Raw genomic sequence first — 24932 nt, 5'->3', positions numbered from 1 at the left:
ATTAATTACTGCACAATTATTTCTTTTTTAAATATTTTCTGTCTTTTCTAAATAAAAGCTATTCATTTAATGTCTTAGAACTAGTATTTTAGAGAAGGAAGCCCTTCTCCTGTCAGATACACCTGTGCAACGGCCTCTAATCTACGTAGACGGATTATCGAATATTGAAATTTCTGTTATTAGACTGAAGGAAAAGGAAAGAAAGCATTATGAGTTTTATTCTCCGACTAGAAAAGAAATTTAACCGTTCGGAAAAATGAGAAAATGCAGATATTGTAAGTGGTCTCTTTGAAGAAACTTTTCTATTATAGCGAAAGCGTTTAGTTAAAATGGGTCTCCGCCATTTTATAGAAAATATCGTCCACCAATTTATAGAATTCATTAAAAGATGATGACATTTGAAAGCGTCAAAGGTTTTATACAAACAATTTAAACTACTCAAAGAATGGAAAAGGAAAGTACTTGAAAAGGGTGTAAATATTTATTTCCTAGTTGAGCCCATTTAGCTTACAAAGCCATCTTTATAGCTATGCTACAATAGAACAATAATTATAAATAGCTAATTGGCAGTTTACAATGTTTCAGTTACGTCAAGTATTTAAAGTATCCTTACTAGGAGAGGTCTCATTTGCTTTTGAGTTGGTTTTATTACAAATTTTCTAATTTTCTATTGAAAAAACGCAAGAAAAACTGTACACTGGACTCCAGAAAAAAACACATTAAAAAATTGAATTTTTTATTTTGTTTGTAAGCTCTGAAAATATCTTTGTAAGCTGAAAGTGCTCAGTTTCAACCATTTCAAATTCCCCACCCCAACCATTTCAACTTATAAAAAATTTCCCAGGGTATAAGTACAAAGAAAAAAGATGGATTACTATCTCTATGTCACAAAAATTTAATTAAAAAGAATTACAAATCACTCCCAGTTTCCACCAGTGCAAGTAATGACTCAGATGTTAAATAACTCATGAAGCAAATGCTTAGGTTATAAATGAAATACAAGTTGTACTTGTATATTCATAATCTTATGTTAATGCTATTATTTAATAAATGATGTTTTGTTCGGAAAATAATGATTATGAGTTTTTTTTTTATTTACAAACTCGCATCAACCTGTAAGGCTATTAGCGAAAAAAGAAAAAGTATTAACAATCATTGAAGAGTGTAACAAATAAATTTTGTATAAATAGTTTATTGCTTTAAGATATTGCATAATCACTTTGGCACCGCACTTTTAGAATAGTTCTCTCTAATTCTCCGGGATTCGGAATTTACATCTTTCCGCACTGTGTAACGGGCACTCCACTAGACGGTGTTTTATTGTTAGCGGGGTCTCGCAAGCATAACACTCTGGTTGTGGATCCCTTGTCATCAGATGTCCATGCGTAAGGCGACTATACCCAAGCCGCAGTCGTGTGATGATAACCTGAGAAAAACGATTGGTGGAACTTTTAGACCATGGTTGAAATATTGGTTTTATCTTAAGTAATTTTGCCTGTTGTTTACACCATCTGCTATTCCATATGTTGACTATTTTGCTGTGGAAATATGGTTTGAGATCTGTCGCTGAAGTTTTTGGATATAATTCAATAGTTGTGTCCTCTAAGGCTTCTCGTGCATATTTATCCGCCAGATCGCTTCCCGTGATTCCAACATGAGATGGCACCCAAAGGAAAGCAATGTTTCTGTGGTTTAGGTTATGCAATTCTTGTCTAATGAGTTTGGCCACAGGATGGAAAGAATAGATTTTTGAAATGATTTCTAGAGAAATTAGTGAGTCAGTAATTATTAAGAAGTTAGTTTCAGGGCATTTTGTAACATGACATATGGCTTTATATTATATTGCAAAGAGTTCTCCTGTTAAAATAGTAATAGTCTCGGCTAGTTTATATTTCTTTATTTCATTTTTTGTTACAAAGGCAGATGCTACACAACGATCTGTTTTAGATCCATTTGTGAATAACTGTTTGAAGGAAGAAAATTGAGAAATTTAGGTTTGATATTTAGAATTAATTAGATGACGATTGCTTTCTTTCTTATTTTCTGGTAATAGATCCAAATTTATGTGAGGAGAAGAAATTAGCCAAGGAGGGGAAGTTGGCATCTTGCTAGGATAGATTTCGGGGACTTTAATGTTTAATTCATTTATGATTCGTCTGCATCTTTCGTAAAAGGGAATATGGGTTTTTGCTAGATATTCGAGCAGCGAATGGTTTGGTAATATTATAAAGAGTACCGCTTCGATGCATATGAGAGCATTAACTCCTGTGTTCTTAAATCTAATGGTAGTTCACCGAGTTCGGCCTGAAGACTTCAGATAGGGGTTGTTCTAAATGCACCGCTTATTATTCTAAGAGCGTTATTTTGAATGGAGTCTAAAACTTTTAGAGTTGTTGTTGAAGCAGACAAGTAAGAGCGGATCAAACTTTTATATAGTATGAGTAGAGTTCTACCGTCTGCTCCCCAGTTCGTACCTGAAAGACATTTCAAGAGGTTTAGTATTGTTTGACATATAGCTGATATATATTTGATGTGGTCCTTCCAGGTTAGAGCTTGATCAAATATTAGACCTAGATATTTAATTGTATTTACATATTCAAGTGTGTGACCCCCAAGTTTTAAAGTAGGTATTTCTTTTATCTGTTTTGGTCTCTTTGAGAATATGATGCAGCGAGTTTTAGATGAAACAAATTGAATACCACTTCTTTTAGACCATGTGAACAAATTCCCTTCGTTGGCTCAGTGAAGATGTTCGTTCTGTTGTAATGGAAACACCAAATAATAGTAGCAGAGTTTATTGTTGAGACGTACACTATGGGTGTAGACCCGGGATTACTTTGAGTAGAGACTGATGAAGTTGATCGTTGAAGACTATATGTTCGTTGAGTGAATATTGATTGAATGCTTCTCTAGTCAAGAGATATTAGTTTTATATAAATTCTATTTAGGTCAATATTTTTCGCGTACCTAGCGTGATATGTGTATTTAATTTATGTAAATTGTTTAACTTTGTCAGTACTTTTGACTGATGTCCAAATTATTATTTATAATTGACCAAATGTGTATGTAACCTAATTAACTACGTGTGTGTATTTAATAACAAATAGATTCATTCGGTCTACTGGGTGATAAAATTATACTGTCCAATTTCGGATATGAATTATGAAGATTTGATATTGGACATACTGCGGAATCGGGCAATCTGGCCCAAGTGTCAATACTCAAAGTTTACATATAAGTATTACATAACATAGTAAAATTCAAACATGATAAATTATAAATAGTTTAAGAATAATCAAAATCTTCGCTGTAGGAATGTTTGTGTCGATTTGTACGTCGGTATCTCTCTACTGTCTCCAATGTGGTTTTCGTACAGCCTCCTAGTTTCATTGTCCCATTTCGTTATGATAATTCGGGCTATCAATGGGCTCCACGCTTCCGTGTCTGTTCCTAACCCTCCTATGGCTTCCAGACTTTCGTGGAAGGTGTCATGTAGTGATTTCAATGCTCTAGCAGAAGATTCCTTTACTTCCTGCGCTAGTAGCATCCTGTCTATTAATTTAAACAATATCATCCTTGGGTTCTCATACCTATCTTTTAGCATGTTCCAGGCCACTTCGTAGTTGGCCTCGGATATGTTTAAGTGTTGTATCATTCTGTTGGCTTCCCCTCTTACTTGAGTTTTTAGGTACTGCATTTTTTCTGCGTTTGATAACTGGTCGTTTTCATGTATTACTTTAGTAAACAGATCGTGGAAAGTTCTCCACGTTTCATATCTGCCTTCATACACAGGGATTTTTACCTGCGGCAATGTCACACCGTCCCTCCTCTGTGTGCTTTCTGGCCGTTGCATTCCTGGCCTTATTTTCTTTAAAACTTCCCTGACTTTCCTCTTTAGATGATTTATTCTCTCTACTTCTCCAATATCTGTAGCGTCCAGTTCCTCATTTACTGCTGCTTCAATCATTAGTGTATTCACCTTTTCCATGTATTCTCTTAACTCTGACTGCAATTCTTCATCCTCCTGCAAGTCTTGTTCTGTCTCTCCATGATTATTTTAAAAATTTTTACATTCAGCGGTAAATATATTAGACAATACTAAATGTACGTTATGTATTAAATAAGTATACCTGTAATATAACACTTTCTTTTCTATCGGAATGTGCAATTTAGCGAAATATGAGTTTGACCTTGCCTGCTGTGCTATTCTTTGCATTGAGGTAGGTCAAGATGTAATCCACACACTCTTATAATGATATATATACATATATATATATATATATATATATATATTGTTATCAAAATAAATGAAATTATTTGCTACGTAATTATTTTAATTTTTCGAAATAAAATATTTAATTGTAATTAAAAGCAAGCTATATGTATGAACGTTTCTTTTTTCAAATTGTCATACAAAATTACTGTTTAGTTAATTATAGTTGTGAATGACGTTTATTTTTGTTTTATCAATTCTCTGTATTATTTAAATGGTATGCGTTCTAAAGTACATTATTATACGATTGATAGAGTGGAGATTGTTGTTCTAAATTGTTAAATTGTAATAAAAAAAAACTTGTTAAATTGTAAGATTGTAAAAGTTGGAAGATTTTGTAATTATTCAAAAACTTACGGTTTTTTGTGTTCTTAGACGTTGAGGATCCCTCGCTTCTGGTGGGTTCTGCAATCGGTCCTGTCCTTTGGCTGCTCTGCGGCTCTAGTATGGCTCTCGGCTTTGGTACTGCTCTCGGCTCTAATATGGCTCTCGGCTTTGGTACTGCTCTCGGCTCTAGTATGGCTCTCGGCTTTGGTACTGCTCTCGGCTCTGGTACCGCTCTCGGCTCTAGTATGGCTCTCGGCTTTGGTACCGCTCTCGGCTCTAGTATGGCTCTCAGCTTTGGTACTGCTCTCGGCTCTAGTATGGCTCTCGGCTTTGGTACTGCTCTCGGCTCTAGTATGGCTCTCGGCTTTGGTACTGCTCTCGGCTCTAGTATGGCTCTCGGCTTTGGTACCGCTCTCGTTCTCCCGGGTCTAGTGGTCTCTCTCTGCTACTGAGGGTGTTGCTGGCGTGGACTGTATAGGCTCTCTCAAACTTCCTTGAAGTATTCTGTTTCTCGATAGGACCATGAACAAATTCCCTTCGTTGGCTCAGTGAAGATGTTCGTTCTGTTGTAATGGAAACACCAAATAATAGTAGCAGAGTTTATTGTTGAGACGTACACTATGGATGTAGACCCGGGATTACTTTGAGTAGAGACTGATGAAGTTGATCGTTGAAGACTATATGTTCGTTGAGTGAATATTGATTGAATGCTTCTCTAGTCAAGAGATATTAGTTTTATATAAATTCTATTTGGGTCAATATTTTTCGCGTACCTAGCGTGATATGTGTATTTAATTTATGTAAATTGTTTAACTTTGTCAGTACTTTTGACTGATGTCCAAATTATTATTTATAATTGACCAAATGTGTATGTAACCTAATTAACTACGTGTGTGTATTTAATAACAAATAGATTCATTCGGTCTACTGGGTGATAAAATTATACTGTCCAATTTCGGATATGAATTATGAAGATTTGATATTGGACACATGCTATAAATTTATCGAGTTGATCTTGTAATAATCGGGCCATACTGTGTATATTGTTTCTATTTAAGAATATTATAAGATCATCCGCATACAATCTCGCTTGAATTGGTTTGTTCAATGATTTGATTATATCATTGATAGCTATAAGGAAAAGCGTCGGGCCGATTACCGAGCCTTGGGGTGTACCGTTTGTTTGATATTTCACATTAGATAGAAGTCTGTTTACTTTTACCTTGGAATTTCTATTTAGGAGAAAATTTTTAATAAAAGCAAGTATATTTCCTTGATAGCCCCATGATTCCAGTGTTGAAATTATCTTGTGATGCCAAGCCATATCAAGTGCTTTGTGCAAATCAAAATAAATTGCAATACATTTTTGGTTGTTGTAGAATCCGTTATTAATATGTGATTCTATATCTACTAAATTATCGGTAGTCGATCTTAAAGGAAGAAATCTAGATTGTTCATTAATCAGTTGGTTATTTTCTTTCAGACACCACAATAAACGTTTATTTATAATTTTTTCTAAAAGCTTACACATTACACAAGCTAGAGACACTGGACAATAAGAATCTGCTTTGTTTTGTGACTTATTAGATTTTAAGATGGGAATAGTTATGGCCGTTTTCCATAAATTGGGAAATTCATGTTTGGTCCATATACGATTATATATTTTTAATAATATTTCTACTGCTTCGTCAGGTAGGTATTTCAAAAAAGAAGCTGGGATGTCATCGGGTCCAGGGGATGTGTCCTTTAAAGAATCTACCATCTTAGTTCTCTGATTGTGATAATTGCATTTATAGGTTCATTATTGTTTACTACGTTAATAGGGATAGTTTCTTTTTGTTTGTTTCTTTGTTGTTAAGATATCTTTATCATAGTTAGAATTTGTGGATGTTAACTTATGTTTCCGCTATTTTTTCTACAATTTCTGCATGGTTTGTTATTGACGATTTATTTTCTACTTCTAATGAATCGATTCCTTGATATGAGCTACTGCCTGTTATATGATATTTTTTATTTTCCTCTATATGTTTGTTACGGAGATTATGAGTTTTATTATCATTAAAGTAGGATCATATATGCCAATATACGTATTATTACTCCAGTACAAGATTACCTTAACTTCAAATATATAATTATCAGTGTATTATATTATTATTTTAAGAACATTAACTGAAACGAGTCAATCTAAACGTGTTGTTTTAATTTACAGTATAATTCTATCATTAATAGAGTTGATGTAAAAAAAAGATAAAAATTTGAGCCAAACTAAAACATTCATTATCTTTACTTTACCTTTTTTTGAGTTGCGATAGTATTGCACTCATAGTGCGACATATTTAAATGCCCGCTTGCACGCGAATCTAGAAATATTTTCTGTAAAAAAACCTATAAACTTGATATACCAAGAAAATATACAGTTTTTTTAGACATCAAATCTGACAAATAACATCATAACATGATAAGGAAGACAATAAAGTTAAAGGTTAGACGTGAACTATCAGCTTAAAAAATTGAGGCTATTATTTATTTCTTTACGTGCTTGCTTTTACGGCAAATTGGAATACACGCTATGGCGCGATATAAAAATAAAATGATTATATCACACAAAAAGCAAATATAAAATATTGCGGTAGTATTTAATATCCAAAACAAATAAAATGATATAGACAAACTTATGTTTTTATTGGTAAATCTTATTTAAGCCAAGGTCCCAAATCGTCAATAATATGATTAAATTTGTTATTTGATTTGATCTATATCGTTTGACCATTCATTTTCTTCATTCAGTTGTATAGCAAGACAAATCATTCAGGCAACAAAGATTCATGAAGGGTTGTGAACTTACAGATAGAGACATTGAGTTTGTTGAACGTTCCCTATGTGAACATGCCTTTTATCTTACCCCTATTCTAGAATTGTATTACTCTACCCAATATCCAGTCGTGTAAATAGGACACTCTAATAATTAAGATATAATTTTGTCTATTTTTTAATTATAAACGGCGTGGCTACTGTCTTAAAAATGCATTTTATTCCGATACAATCAAATATCACTTCCAGTATCGTTTGAATTTAATAAATAATAGTAAAAATAGTGGCTTACATCTATCAGTCTACTTAATTGTCTTGGATCAATTTTATTGTTCTAATATGTATTAACCCAATCGCTAACATTTTTTGAGCTCCTTGATAATTGTGCCTCTGATAACCAACCACCAGTAGAAGGAACTGTTAGGGCTAACGAGACAGTAAAAAACGGTCCTCCAAAAAAAAAAGGGATTTTGTTAAGGAACGGCAATCGATACGTATTGATACATAGACAACGAAACAGATTATTAATGCTTCGAAATAATAAAAATTATCTAATTAAACGACGAAAGTCATGAGCAATGGATACGCTATTGTAATTATATAAGGTATTAAGTTTGTACCAAACTAAAATAGCCACAACGTCGATATATCTGGAAAAACTGAGATACAACGTAGTAGCGATTTAGGAAATAAGATGCACGGGGTCCACAATAGTACAAATTAAAGTCATTAGTGTTGTGTTTTGGATACGAAATGTAACATAAAAAGGAAGTGGCTTTATAATAAATGGAGGACTCCAGTCATAGCTGTTACATTTTAAAAGAATTAATGAAAAAATCCATTTTATTTTCTGTAACTGGATGTGATTCGACCGCCACTTGTGGCACAAAGCGAAGGTTCTTCGTCTCCATTCTTGACCTCGTGGTTGCCTGTGTGTATTTGTATCACACTCCACGCGAAGTTTACCGGTGGCTCTGTAGTCCCCGAAGGCCCACCAATAATTCAGAATACCTTAACAGTTCGATGATTCTTACTTGACAGTAGATTTCTCTTATATGTAATAATTATGGGTATTCTTATTGCGGTGTACGTCATGGATTTTGTCCTTTACGTTTCGACACGTGGTCGAGCACACACTCAACGAGATATATAGGAGTGGTGACTTCGTATTGGTGCTACGCTTTACACGTTACCTCCCGCGGAAATAGCCTTATGTCTTGTAAAGACGTTGATTGTTTCCGTCGAAAAGGTTTCTAACGGCGAAGCGCGACTTCAGCTCGGCCACCGAGTAAGAAGTAATTCTAAGTCCACCTGGGACTTTTATTCACTCCTAACCATCGGTGGTCCAGTGGAACACTGTGCCAGTTCGGCATGATCCAAAATAGATACAAGACACACGGTCTTTCTTATCTCAAGAATAGATGCCTACCTGGGCAGGGAATGTTTACTTCGAGCTGATATTCTCTTTCGTGAGGTAATAAGTTTACTATTAAACTTTTCTTCACCTCGACAAAAAAATGACCAACAATCGTTACTCAAGTTCCTATACCTTCCTGCAAATACTTCGTAGCCGATAAACCTTTGTACGTAGTTACTACGAAGAGAATTTTTTTAGATAATTTACGGCTTCGTCTTCATCAGCAATAGGGTGGATTGATTTAAAAGATAACAGATTACCTGATAACATGGTAAGAACTCTTGAATCTGGAAGTTAATTTCGTTAACATTAACATTTTTCGCCTCCAAAATTAATTACAATTACAATTACAATTACAATTAATTCCTGTTTGGTGTCAAAAAAAGTGCAGAAATTATCTAGAAGTTTGGTACATTGTGTATTTGATTTTATAATTATGATTTTAAAACATGTTTATTTTTATATGTAAGCAAAATAATGTTTAACAAATATAACTGTCTAATACTAAAAATATATGCTTGCTGATAAAGAAGTTCTGAAGAATACAAGCGAGATTTTTTTAGCATTATTTTCAAAAACCTCCTTTGTAATATTTCAAGTTTATTTAAATGAGAAGCATATGTTCCACCCCATGCTAAAATGGCATATCTAAGACGAGACTCTATCAAAGAATAGTATATTATCTTTAAGTAAGACAAATTAAGAATATTACTGAGATATCTAAATTTGTATAATAACATTCTTAGAGTTTTACATACCATATCAATATGCACATTCCACTTCAAGTGACAATCAATATAAACTCCTAAATATTTTATGTATTTTTTCCTATTTATTTTAATGAACGCGTTGTTATAGCTTAGATTTAATTCCAAGAAGTCGGGTAAATTGTTTTTATATATTGAAAATGGTATGAAATAAGTTTTATCAGTATTAACTGGCAGTCATTTCCTATTTAGCCATTCCAGAACCTTTATAAATTCTGTTTCTGCTTAAGTTTTAAGTTTTTCCCAAGAATCACTAGTGTAAAATATGACAGTATCGTCAGCAAAACAAATATTCTTTTCATTTATTTTCATTAATGCTAGATCATTTATATATATTAAAAACAGTAAAGGACCTAAAACAGTACCTTGCGGCACACCATACTCAATGAATTTTTCAGCACTTACTTTGATATTAATGTTGCTAATTTGCGATCTATTTTTTAAATAACTTTTAAATAGTAAGTACGGTATGCCCCTTATTCCCAGATCATCCAAAGCACTTAACAACTTCTAATGACTAACAGTGTCAAATGCCTTAGCTAGATCCAAAAATATTGCTAAAGTAGGAGAGCCATTTTCCAGCATCTTATATAAATAATCAGTAGCGGACGTTATAGCATCTGAAGTGGAATATTCCTTCTTAAAGCCAAATTGGTTTGAAGACAGCAGGTTAAACTTTGTAAAATATTCATTTACTCGTTCTGCTAAGGCCTTTTCAAAAATTTTTGCAAGGCTGGTAATAAGTGAGATAGGATGATAATTTTGCACCAATTTTGTATCACCGTTTTTAAATATAGGTATAATTACAGCTTTTTTAAAAAGGTCAGGACATATTCCATGTTCAAATATTTTATTTATTAAATCAGTTATCGTATCAACAACATAATAATCAATAATGAATCAACAAATACACTTTCACAAAATTTTATTGCAATCGGTTTAGTGGTTTTAAATATAAGCTTGAACAAACATCATGACACCAGATTTTTACATATAAAGATCTTTTCTCGCAGAAGTGAAATATATTTTGTATCATATAAATTACATACATACTTCTTGTTGTGAGGATTAATTTTATTCTGAAATTAAATAATTTTTGGCCACCCCGTATAAATAACTATATTCTCGTTTAAATCACTTAATAGAGAATTGACTCACCTTCCAAATGAGCTTACGACTCGTATTCTCATTAAGAAAAAACCATAGATTACGTCATCACACCCAAATAGATAACGTCACTAATATGACATATTATATGCCAAAAACTCACAAATAAAATTTTATAACAAAAACTGTATTTTAAAATAAATAACATTTATGTTTTTGTTAAAAATATATAACTCTGTGACGTCGTAATATAAATTTCTTTTTTCAAGACTTTTTCGTCTTATTTCAAAACATATTTGGGGTCAACAACTCGTCTATTTCCTGATAATACATCTATTCACATAACTTTATCTTACGGCGAGGACATTTTTCAATGTTGAGGTTTTAGTCTCCCTCGATTTGGTCGCCCTCCCGCATATTTCACTTGTTTCTGTTTCTTTTTGACACTGTCATAAAATAAATTACGGTAAAGTATGTTGGCGATGTTCGGGAATATGGCGTGTGCTTTTGCCTAAAATGAATATTGTTATTATATAATAAAATTTGCGGTGTAAATATATTAAGAACGAGTAAATTTCGTCCCAAGGTTTTTTTTAGTTTTCGGGAAAATTGGGTTAGAGCTTTTAGGTTACGATATTTTGTAGTAAAAAGTTTACCAGATATTTTTAGATTTTAACGACAGTTAAGGCAAAGACAATCTAGGAAGAGTAAACATATTAACTTTTACAAAAGGTTTTGGGTCGAAACTAGTATCGTATTTTCGACAAAACCTTTTACTCGTGGTTTTAAAATTTTAATCACCGGAAGTAAATTCTGTCAAATTTTCTTAATATAAACTAAGCTTACCTCTTATAAACTGGCTTTCATTAAACATCGGTTCTATTTAAAATTTTTAATTGTAATTGTTTGGGAAAGTAGTATTTAGTATTTATTTACATATTTTGCTTTTATTACTTTTATCTTTTAATTAAAATATAACCTTATTTAGTTACATATCTTTTAATTACTTTATTATATATCTAAATTATCTTCTTCAAATTCCGACGGTAAAATTGGCTCATATTATTTTTCGTGAGAACGCCACTTGACTAAATCACCACACGTGTTCGGGAAACCAACATTTTTTAGCTTTTGTCCTTTCTGCTAAAATCCTGCCATTTTAGTTCATCTAAATATTTTTACGTTAAATGAATTGTTTAAAATATGAGATAATAATATATAATTTCTTATAATATACAGGGTGCGGCACATAAACGCCTAATTAGAAATATCTCGAGAACTAAAGTTCACTGAATCATGTACATAGCAAGTGTTGTAAGTTCCAAAATAACCATTTTCAGGCTATGTTTGATTCGTATGTGATTTAAAGAGCTCTTGTTAATGAAACACTGTCGCAATATCCAGCTCTCATTATTTAAATGTTATTTAGCCAACAACAGTTATTTTAGTTCAGAAAGATGCCCAGCCTCTGAATAGAAGATTGTTGTAGGTTACATACCACAGATTCATTTAAGGAAATACCCGTAGTATGCAACTTACTACAGTATTTACTTAAATACTTCTAGAGGAATCGAATGTGGCATGTAACATTTTTAGTTTAGATAGTTGTTCTTGGTCTGTGTTTAATAGTTAACAGCGGTCTGGTATTAAAATTATTTACATTGAGTTATATTAATTATTTACAATGACACGACACGACCCAGTAAAGGACCTAAGGAGTCAGATCAACAAGGCATCCGCATTGTAGGGATGTCTGCGCGAAGATATCAACAAAACAAAACAGATGCCGAGATAAAAACCCTAAGAACAATAGTGGGCAAAACAAGAAGAGGCACTGTGAGAAATACAAACGTTAGAGAGCAGTGCAAAATTCAAGATATTGTAAGATGGAGAAGGCAGCGTAAAAGTATGTGGTACAGTCATGTAAGACGAATGGATGAGAATAGACTCCCAAAAACTGCCCTAGAAAACAATCCGCCCGGTTCAAGACCTCCCGGAAGACCACCTAAAACATGGAGGGATAGCTGGCAATCTACCAGATGCAGCTTCAGAATTAAACAGACCGAAAGATCTCCAAGAAGTAGAAGAAGAAGAAAAAGAAGAGTTATAATAGTTGTGGAAAAGATTTCATCAATCGTAGTAAACTGATGTTGCATTTATCACAAATGATTTGTGAATCAAGTAACTTAATTCAAGAAAAAGATGATAATCTTCTGTGTGTGAAGCACAGTTGCTCTAAGGATAAAACGGAAAGTTATTAATTTATAAAATTAGAATACATTTTGTTCCCGTAATTGTATCCTGTCCGTTATTTGATACATTAAATATTTTTATTACTGTTGTTCATTGGAAATAGAACCGTAATAGATAGCACGAATTTTATTTATCAATTTCCTGAAAATTTTAAGACTGTTTATGGCAACTGTGTTTTTAATTTTACAGAAGACATTACTTGGAGCAGATGATAATCTACCTACTGTAAAGTTTGATAACGACAGCAGTATTTTCACTGAAAAAATCATTACAGAGGTGAGAAGTTTTAAAAATTATTTTTTCCAAATCCAAAGTTTTGACAATAAATATACACCTGTCTTGGAGGCTACGGTAGAAGACAAAGGCAACTTGGTATTTATTAATTTTGACAATAATTAAAATTCTTTTTCTTGTGGTATCATTCCTGAAGACGTAAGTGAAAATTTACATAGTAGCAGATGCAAATGTTGAAAATATAAAAGTTAGTCCCATTCAGAATGGTTACATAGCCAAAACTGAAGAAGATAGTGGCGAAAAATCAGATGAAGATGAAAGTAAGATGGCTTTTGAATATTCATTTATATTTGTTACTGTTTTCAGTAAATTGACTTAATAAAGAAAGTTTTTTTCAATTGCAGTTCATACAGTTAGATAAAGGAAAAGAAATGAGGAGAGTCAATACTAGAAAAAAGAATCGCAATTCAGGTAAAGCTTATATCACACGAAAAAAATTATTGTTGAACAGCGTCAAGTGAAACCTACATGCCAGAACTCTGTAGACTGAATAGCAAATAGATTAGCTGCAATAATTATAAGTATGAGCTGCCGATAAATGATAATAATGTAGAAGTGTGCAAAACCTTTTTTCTTAATACGTTTGGGATCAGTGAAAGGTATGTCTATACCGCATGGAATAAAGTTGATGAATCTGGCATTACTTGTGATGATAAACGTGGATAACATAACAGCAATGACACTTTACCTCTAGATGCTATAGAGTATGTCAGACAGCATATTGATTTCTTTTCAGTAGTGGAGTCGCACTATCTTCGTGCTCAAACGCGAAGGAAGTACATCGATGGATGGTTAACACTTGCTGAAATGTATCATCTGTATCTGAAGAAATGTCAGAATGACCATAAAGATACTATTTTGAAAGAGAGTAAAAATAAACACATATTTAACACCCAGTTAAATATTGGATTTTTCGAGATATGCAAGGACCAGTGTGCAACCTGCCATCAGTAAAACTCGGATTTATAGGTCAAAAAAAATTGAAGAAAAAGGCGCCTATATAGGCAAAGATTTTTATTAAAAAATGCAGGAGTATTAACATTTAGGCAAAATATAGGCATTAAAGGAATATAACTTATTATTTATTGTACAAAGTGAATTAACGTAATATTAACTTAAGTCAGGTATATTTACACATCATAATCATAACATTAGTATAAATAAACTAGTAACTAAATAACTGTAAATTTATAATTAAGCATTGTAACCACTTAAAATTTTATCATTAATAGAAACAACTAAATGTTTTTCAATATTTTCGGTCCTAAAACGATGTCTTCGATGACTTAAAATTAATTTGTACATTGAAAACGAACGTTCGACATCGACAGATGTAATTGGAGCACATTTCAGAGCAGATAATAAATCTGGCATAATTTGAAATTCCTCGGAAAATGTCCCATTCAAAACTTTAGCAACATTAGATAAAAACGAAAAATCTTCATTCTTGTCGAAATCTTGTAATTTTTTTTAAATATCACTTATTTAAATACTCACATAAATTTATCTCTTGTTTTTCTAATAAGGTAATTGTGGTAACTATTAATTTATAATTGTCATTGACATAAGCGAGTTCCTGTTTCAATTTTGGATTTTTTAATATTTTTTTTTTGCTTCTCGAATGGCTTCGGAAATATCATCATCAAATTCTGACATAACCAAGTGTTCAAAGTAAAAAAACTGCTTCGAGCCAGGTTCCCCACCTTGTAATTACTGGTTTAGGTGGCAAAGGGACACCGGGAAGTCTTTCTTTATATATTTTCACCCTCAACGGAGCCTTTACAAAAACTTTTTTCATAAAATTTATAAAAATTTTTACCAACGGAAACATATTTCTTATTTCTTCGGCAATTCTATTTACCCCGTGGGCTACACAAGTGCAATGAATTAAATTAGGATAAAAAATCTTTAAATTAACAGCAGCTTTTAACACGCCGCAGCATCTGAAAGCATTAAACTTGTTAAACTATCTTGTATAAATCGACTTATTGTTAAATTGTTTGTTTTTTTCCAATTCTTTAACGGCAACTAAATAAGGTTTTCTCGCAAAGTTTTCGTTCAAAATTCCAATCATTAAATTAGCTATACACCTGCCGCATACATCTGTCGTTTTATCCACGATAATATACAATAACTCCCGCTTAATTTTTGAAATACATTCCACATAACATTTTTCCACAGTATGTTTTCTCAATGTACTCTCGTCCGGTAAGGATTTATTAAGATATTTTTCGAAAAAGCATTTAAAACTAGGGTTATTAACTTTATATAGAGAAATGTTGGATGCAATCATCATCTGGAATAAATCAAATTTAAATGCGTCTTCCTCCTTTTTTTTTGAACTGCTTAAACTATCCCGCAGAGATATTTGGGCTAACTTGGAAAAATTTAATTTTTCCAAATTACGTTTATGAAGTGGGGTTTCACAATGCTGGTCAATAAAGTACTTTTTTCTACTTGAAATCTGAGAATTAAAAAAAAATAATTAGAATTTTAAAACCGCTTTAGAATTTAGTTATGTTGTGGGACGAGAAAAAAAGAGAAAAATAAAATGCTCCATCTCCTTCTAGAGAAAGTTCCGAATAAGGTGCGATCCATAGCCTTAATTTAGATGTCATCTTTTCACACAAATGTCTAAAACGTTTTAAAACGTGTTCTTTGCTTTTCGGTATACGCAACAAAACTAAACTAGGATATAGCAATTTGTGACTAAACTCTGATACAGTAACCGACTGTACAACTGATAATAAACTAATAAAGCTTAGGGATTTCCAAATAGTTAACCCTCAAGTCTCGATCAGGTACATTTTCCTAGAAATCTGTTATATAAACAAACCATTGATATTTTATTATTGACCCAAAATTTTATTATAGAATCCATAATAAATTCCATTACCATCAGGTGACGTGTGGAGCTTTTTCTACAAATGCTGTTTAAATACCTACAACTTTACAATTTTTAAGAATGTTTCAAAAGCAGTATTCTGTTAGATATGGGATGAGAATCGTGGAAAAAAAGGAGCCATAGAGATATCAAGTTGCGTTTATAGTTATATCCAGGAGCATGTTGATAAAAAGGTAAAACACTTAACATTTTTTTCGGATAACATCTCAGCTCAAAATAAAAATAAATTTCTTGCCACAATGTGCAATTATGTTCTACAAAACAGTAAATCTCTGGAGACCATAACTCACAAATATCTGACAGTTAGTCACACACAGAATACAGGTGATTCCATGCATTCCTGCATTGAACGTCAGTGTCAACAGTTCAACAAAAGAGAAGTCTCAACAGTTCACCTGTTTACATACCTTCATAATTTGCTGGTATTGGCAGTGCAGCCTAAAAAACTGAAGATCCTTATGTTGTGAAGGAATTACACTTACAATACACTGATTTCTGTAATTTTACCAAATTACCTGGAGAATTTAACTTTTGTCTTAACACAGAGAAGATAAAAGTGTACCAAGTAAAGTGGTTAAAAATAAATGTGGTAATGATGGAAAAAAGCCAACAAAATGTAATATTTTACAAAATATCATGGAAATAAAAGGAATTTTTGAAAATACAGATGAAGACAAATACTATCCGAGGAAGAAAAAGAGTGAGTACTTCAACATTAGATCCAATTTACGCAACTCCACCTGGAATTTCAATTGAAAAAAAAATGATTTAATGTGGTTGTTTAAACAAAATCATATACCTAAGTAACATGCACAATTCCATGAATCATTGGTAAGTAATCATAAGCAGAATAATTTTGTTATTGAACAAAATAATAATATTATATATATATATATATATATATATATATATATATATATATATATATATATATATATATATATATATATATATATATATATATATATATATATATATATATATATATCAACATATATCAATATATATCATATCAATATGTTTGCGTGGGTGTTAAACCTGTAAATTCATTTACCTGCGAGATTCAGTACGCCCTAGACTGGTAACTTCATTTTTATCTTTATTACTATATTAATCTTAAATAATTCAATAATGTTACCTAAAGTTAAAATTAAAATCTAATTGATTATAAATAAATTGTTAGAAGTGCATTCTCATGATCTTTCTAGTTCTTTACACTATAAAATAAACCTTTATGTTTTTTACTTAAGTTTTTATAATAACTTTTTTATATACATGTATGTTTATCACATGTTCTTTTGCTGTGCTAATTTTGTTAAATTGCAAACTATACCTAGTTTCAATTAATTGTTTTATACAACTTTAACTCTGAATGTCCAGTTTCGTAAGCTTTTTGATATTTTTAACATCATTGACTGCTACATGTTTTTGTAAAGTAACACACTTTTTTTTAACTTCTCTATGGATGGTTGGTTTCATATTGTTCTTTTTAGATGAACTGATGATGCTTTCTGAGCAGAAAGCGAAACGTCTTCAATGAATAGATGAAGTAGCCACCTTCTTTGTCTTTTATTTCTCCACTTTGACCGAAAAACCCACCACTCTTCGAGTGTACCTTAGTGTACCTTATATATATATATATATATATATATATATATATATATATATATATATATATATATATATATATATATATATATATATATATATATATATATATATATATATATATATATAATAAGAAGAAAAAGAGGAAGTTTTGTTCAATCAAGTATAAATATTATTTAATACGTTGTGTTTTTGTCATTCATTTAAAAATTATTATAATTTTTGTTCAATTTTTGATAATTATTAAATAATTTTATACTGTGGTGCATTCATTTTCTAATATTAAACTGTTATTAAAATGTTTAATTATTTACAGCTAAAGAAATAATTAATTTATTTGGAAGGATTGTTTTTGAGGTACAAAATTGTTACAATAAGTATTTGAAAAATGTATGGTAATCTTATACACAATACAAAAATTAATCAATTATCTCGAAACTTGGTTTTGGAAGATATTTGTGACGACATTTGTCATCTCAGGATGTGATATTTTCATCAAATATTTTTCATCATTTTCGATTACACCGGAAGTTACTTATAACCTCGTTTTTGTCAATGGGACACACTGTATATTTTTTAATTTTAGAAATATTCACGTTATTCTGAACATTTTTGTTAATACTTCCCTATACCTATTGTGAACCGTTTTTGAGTTATAATAATTTTTATATGAAAATTACACTTTTCTACCATGTATATTAAGTTCAATATCCTCTAATGTAATTCGACAGAATAATACAGAATTTGTTTAATATTTAATGTGATAAAGCGTCCCAAGTGTTTAGTGATCTGTTTTGTACAAGAAAGTTCAATAATTATGGCGAGTGTGTATAAAAAAACATAAGTCAGTTATTTAGACTTACCTAAAAGGCTCTGTTTGGAAACACTTTTTAGTACCCTGTGAACGCTCTCTGTACTAGTTTTGTGCGAACCAGAATGTGGTGCAGAACACTGGACCGGTGAAGTTATATTCAGGCGAGATCCACTGCTGCTCAACCGTTCTCCCACCATACATCCCACCGATGTAATGACACCTGAAATAAAAATAATCACTTAAAAACAATGGTTTATCTCTAAATGCCTCTAAAAGTTAAAGTAAAATACCAGTTATCTAAAGAGGTCAGAATTAGCCGAGATTTAGATTTAGGTAAAAAGTAGAGATAAAGCCTCTTTTTGGCAGCAAAATTTATTAAAAATGCTGATGAGCTCATCCTTGCTTCTTCCAAACATGCCCTCATGCCACAAGGCAGCAAAGGCTTTTGTTCTCACAGCTCTATCTTTGTTTTTTTCCACTTTTTTCACATTTCACACGATTCATCTGTTTTTCATGTCACAACTTAACTATAGAAACATTCATTCTCTTTGCAACGACTCGATACTTTTTGTATGAACATAATATCTCCATACTTAAGTATAAAATCATTATACATGGAAACAAATGATAAATTACTTGCTAGATACAACCTATTAGGAGCATGTTCTCATTTATAATGAGAAGTGGTAGGTTGAAAAGAATCAATATGAGTTTTAATAGGCTTATCATCTATTTTATTATGAGGTTTCTTCAGACACCTTTTGTCTTTAGCTGGGACCACTGAGTTCTTAGTACGTTTTAAAACATTTCTTAAAACCTTCTCATTATTATTTTCATACCCAAGAGTGGTTAGAAAGAAGAACTTACAAACCGTTTGAGCTGTACCGTCATTGCCTTTTAGTGAGTACTTAAATGAGTGATTTAAAGCCATTATTATTTTGTACAGTTCTTTGTTTAATGAGTATCTCGGAAACGTGATGAAGTATAAAAGATTGTCTCTCAGATTTGTAAATTCTTCAAAATTGTTCATTTATAAAGGTTCTTACATTATCCGATATTGTAGTTGTACATTTCAAAGCACAAGACTCTCCACAACCAGCTTTAACACCATGTTTTTTGGTTAAAGCATCAATTTTTTTTCTTGCGCTGACAGACAAGTCGAACCTTTGTCTTTTTCTAATTGAACGCTTTTTTGTAAAATCAAAGGTATTTTGGGGATCTTTAATTTCATTTCCTACATTGGGCGTTACAACACTATCAGATAATATTTTTACTGGATTATTTGGACTTTCAAAATCTCCTTAATTTAAAACATCATGAGGTAATATCTCTGGATTGTCTTCATTTGAAATATCTTCTTGAAGAGGCTGAAGTTCAAACATTACTTTTTCTTCGTTGTTTTCATTTAAATGGATATTTTCACTGACCAGTACCTCCCCAACATCTAAAGTACTTTCTAGTAAATATTCGTCATTTAAATAAGGTAATATTTCTGGATTTTGTTCATTTGGAATATCTAATTGAAGAGGCTGAAGTTTACACATTACGTTTTCTTAGTTGTTTTCAACTAAATGGTTATTTTCACTGAACAGTATCTCTCCATCATCTGAAGTACTTTCTACATAACTGGGAATATAATCTGGGTCTTTATTAGTTTTGTTTTTAGTTCTTGGCGTTATATTCAAAGTCGCCATTATCATTTGCCGGGTTTGGGAACTGTACATGGTTGGGTAGATACATGAAATATATTTTTTAAATAATTTCAGCTAAAAATTATTATTGTGAAATTTTTACATAGATAGCACTACGATTTTATTTGTATTTTGTACGAATGTTTATAAAAATATTTTAAATTATATAATAGTCGATTTAAACACATTTTCCCAAAAAGTATGTTATGTATTTTTAACAGGAGTTAAACATGACACTTTGTTTGAAACATAAAAAATACGAACTTGTGTAACAGTACCTAATTTAATATAATCTTTTGCCAATAATACTTTACTAATTGTTATTACATAACTATCAAGATATCCTAAGGTTTTAGTCGGCTATTTGCACAATAATACAAAATACAGATAATTAGGCAGCATTCAAATAATTATTATAGAAAACTACATGGAGCTTAAGCAGCCGTCCAGTACCATAGGTAATAAGCAGAGTACCTAAATCATTATTGGATTGGCTATCTTAAATATATAGTAATATAATGTATAAGAATCAAAGTATCAACATATATTTACGTTGAAGAAACTTATTAAAAACAAAATGAATTGCTAACACTATAATTTTCATCCCCACTCTAAAATCCATTTTGTAGGTTATGTTTAGTATCAACACAATCAATTTGTTACACTATTTAAGTTATTTAATAAGTGAATAATATTTACCTAAAGAGTGTTTGAAGTAGTAATAACAAATCAGAGGCCAAGCAACTCATTCTTAAACTCTGCACTTAATTATTATACCTAGGTCTATAAACAAATTTTAAATCAAAAATTAAACACGTGCACATTCACTCACTCCGTAGGTATCTATACACTATACACCTGATTTACTTAGCGGCTTGGACTAATATGTTTAGATATGTCTATTTTCCTTATCGCAACTGACCATTCAGTTTGTGCATCAGGTAGCGAGATGGCCGCATCTCAAAGTTACGACCTTTATGTTAAGTAAATGAGATTCGGTAAATTTGCTTAGGATTTCATGACTTTTTATTTGAGTTTTTTTTAATAAGTGATTTTGAAGTAGTTTTACTTGAGATATAGCCTTTTTACTTAGTATTTAGATAAGACAACATGGTATAGACCATAACACTGTAGCACTTATTAAAAAACTATATTGGGATCAAATGGCGTCGATCAAAATAGACAATAGTCTGACAGCAGAATTGCCAATAAAAAGAGGAGTTCGTTAGGGCTGTGTACTTTCTTTACTGTTATTCAATATATATTCCGCAAAGATCTTTCAAAATGCCCTCGAAAATATTGAAGAACGAATAAAAATCAACGGAGAAAACGTAAACAACTTAAGATACGCAGACGACACCGTCATTATTGCGGACAGTTCTGAGGGTTTACAACGACTTTTGAATGTCATAGTCAGAGAGGAAGAACACAAATAAAACAAAAGTAATTAATATTTGTATCTATAACAAACATCTAGAACCAGTACAAAGATTCCAGTATCTTGGTTGCTGGATAACAAACGATCTTGACCACGAGATCGAAATACGTGCTCGTATAGCATATGCTATATTTCTATTGTGTTTATTATTTCGCATTCTTTGCCAATTTCTCGCAATATTTCAGTGTTAGTTTTCTTCTGTGTCTATGCTATTTTAAGCATCCTCCTGTAACACCACATTTCAAAGGACTGTAACTTAGTTATGTGTTCTTGCTTTAATGTCCAGCTTTTTAATACTACCTACACCATAATACCAATATTAAAGAAAAATATTAAATCTCTCATAAATGTGATTTTCAGGAAGAAAAAAAAATAGTTTACAAAATTGTTTACAAGAAAAAAATTAAGAATGATAGGAATTAAATACAATATCACAACAATATTTAAAACAACCAATACTCTAAGATCAATTCTGTCCAAAACTAAACCAAACAACACACAGGACATATCAAAGAACTAGATCTATACAATACTTTGTTAATGCAACAATTTTTATATGGGTGAAACCGCAAGATCACCAAGTGTCAGAGATACATCAGAAACATACACTTCGACATAACCTACATTAGCATGCATACCTGGGATAATAAGCACAGATTACAATGGAAATGCATCAATAGTCATAAAAGAAATACAATAAGAAAAAAAATCAAAAAAAGCAGCCGCATTTTAATTGATGAAGAAAAGTTTGTAACAATTGCGCTGGTTACCAATACTTAAAGAAAAAATCAGTAATAAGAACGTACCAATATTAATGGATAAATAGAATTTCAGAGACACATTGTCTACAATTATAAATAAGAGATAATATATATGTAAACACATAATACATAAACACATCAAATATCAAAATTTGTTATCAAACCGAGGGTACAACATCAACTCCGAATATTCGGCTCAAAGCATGGCTATTTACCTAAATGATCGAGGACAATAAGTCACCTGTCAAATTTTTAAAACAAAGTGCCAATTAATAAACATCTACTGGTTAATATAACTCTTTATTTTTAAAATATTCTCTTCTGAAAACGATTTCTTATTCATTCAGAATACAAAATGGGAAACAAAGAAATCAAAATACTCTGTTACGCAGACGACGCAATATTGGATAGATGCAATAGTCTGCAAAGACTGGTCCACAGACTTAACATAAGAACAAAAAAATTTAATATGACAATCCCATCCCAGAAAACTTAAACAATAGTAATCCGTAAAGAACCAACCAGACGTTAAATAGAAATTAATGGCATCACTATTGAACAAGTAATGAAAATAAAATACCTGGGAATTACACTGTCTAGCTATGGAGACCTAGACAAAGAAGTGGAAGATCAAGTACAAAAAGCAATTAGACTGGCAGGATGCCTTAATAACACTATATAGCGAAACAGACACATTGACACTGAGATGAAGTCAAGAATTTAAAAAGCCAGTGTAAGACCAATAATGACATACCCCTCAGAAACAAGACCCGACACAGCCACAACACAACGCAAAGGCTACTGAAAACGGCAGAGATGAGAGTTCTAAGAAGAATTACAGGAAATACGCTGAGAGATCGAAAGAGAAGTAAAGACATTAAAAGAAAATGTAACTTACAGTGTATAAATGAATGGACAAAATAGGAAAAAGAATAGAATAACCACATAAGCAGAATGGAGGAGACCCGTGTCGTCATAATAGCAAGAGATAATTCACCAATCGGCAGAAGAAGTATCGGACCACCGCTCAAAAGATTGCGTGATAACCTTCCATAGAGGTATTAATTCGCCAATGAACAAGCAGAATTGTTTATAAAGAGGAAGAAGAATAACAATTAATTGTAGTTTAATCTCATATAAATACAATATTTAATTTAGACATGCTACAAAACAATAGTTTTAAAGTGTTACATGTTCAGTAATGTGAATAAAGAGTTATTTTGGATTTCCTTGGTGAAAATATAACTCATAGCTTTTAGATGGATTTCTCTAGAAGAACTGTAGCTGTACAAGAAAGAAAAAGTTTTTTAATTATGTCGTCTAATTATTCATTAAAAGCTGTAAAATGATTTTACGAAATATAATTGATACTTTCAATGAACTAATTGTTACATGTACCTTGTACCAAATTCTTGGCAAGATATTCCTTTGTATTATTAAGCCCATTTCTTGCTTATGAAAGTCATAACAAGAAATTTAATTTATTTGCATTAAAGGAGTTCTTAATATTTCTTTATACATTTACGTAATTAATTTGTGAAATTAAGGCATGTGGCTCTACCTCTTTCCTTAATTTATATTTATAAAATGAAAATTTATAATAAAACGACGAGAAATTGAATTATTTACGGAAATATATTTTCAAATTGGATAACAAAGTTAATAGCTTCTTACAAATAAAGTAAAACATTTTAATTAAAGGTTAAAATATGTTTATTGACGTTTCAATTTCCACTAAAATACAAACATTAGTAAATTAAACAAATTTTTTTTTTTGTTACTTAGTGAAAAATTCTTCTAGTAATTTAATTTTATCTTACTCATCTATATTGACAATTCAGACATACATTATACATTTTAAAGTAGACGACTTTAAAATGATATTGCCAATATTGTTGAGTTGCGTTCCTGGGACGACTTTACTTATAAGATAGTTCATTTGATTACATGAAATCAACTTTAACTTGAGAATATCCGTCAGAAAAGATCATAATATGTAATTCTTCATAATAATTTTTCACTAAGTAACAAAAAACAAAATTTGTTTAATTTACTAATGTTTGTATTTTGAGAACGATTTCCGAAGTGGAAATTGAAACGTCAATAAACTTATTTTAACCTTAAAAAAAAATTAATTAAAATTGTTAATTTACAAGGTTAAAAAAATTGGTTGAGGTTAGAAGTATTAAGAAGGTTTATTTTTATAATACTTGGTTTAGATTAGTTTTTTACTTACTAAGGGAGAATATTTGTCAAGATGTTTGAATTAAAGCAATAATTATACATAACATAAATTACGCATATTAATTTAACGTCCACAATTGAAATTAAAGTGTCTACTGTTAAACTAAATAATTTTTTTTTATATTTGACAAATTGATAAATTGAAGTAAGGTTAGACATTTACTTAATGTACAATTTGGTTTTATATAAATATCTAGTTAGTAAAATTATTGAATAAGATTT

General features: G+C 31.2%; 1 protein-coding gene across 1 annotated transcript in view; it reads right to left on the bottom strand.

The window, feature by feature from the left end:
- LOC140441555 (uncharacterized) overlaps window positions 1-24932 on the bottom strand; it is a 789370-nt gene that overhangs the window by 356756 nt on the left and 407682 nt on the right. Inside the window, exon 3 of the mRNA XM_072532358.1 lies at window positions 18626-18796. Coding sequence (XP_072388459.1) covers window positions 18626-18796 — 171 coding nt within the window. The remainder of the gene's footprint in view (window positions 1-18625; window positions 18797-24932) is intronic.

Source organism: Diabrotica undecimpunctata, chromosome 1 (assembly GCF_040954645.1).
Source record: "Diabrotica undecimpunctata isolate CICGRU chromosome 1, icDiaUnde3, whole genome shotgun sequence".
Classification (NCBI taxonomy): Eukaryota; Metazoa; Arthropoda; class Insecta; order Coleoptera; family Chrysomelidae; genus Diabrotica; species Diabrotica undecimpunctata.
This window is presented reverse-complemented; position numbering and strand designations above follow the sequence as displayed.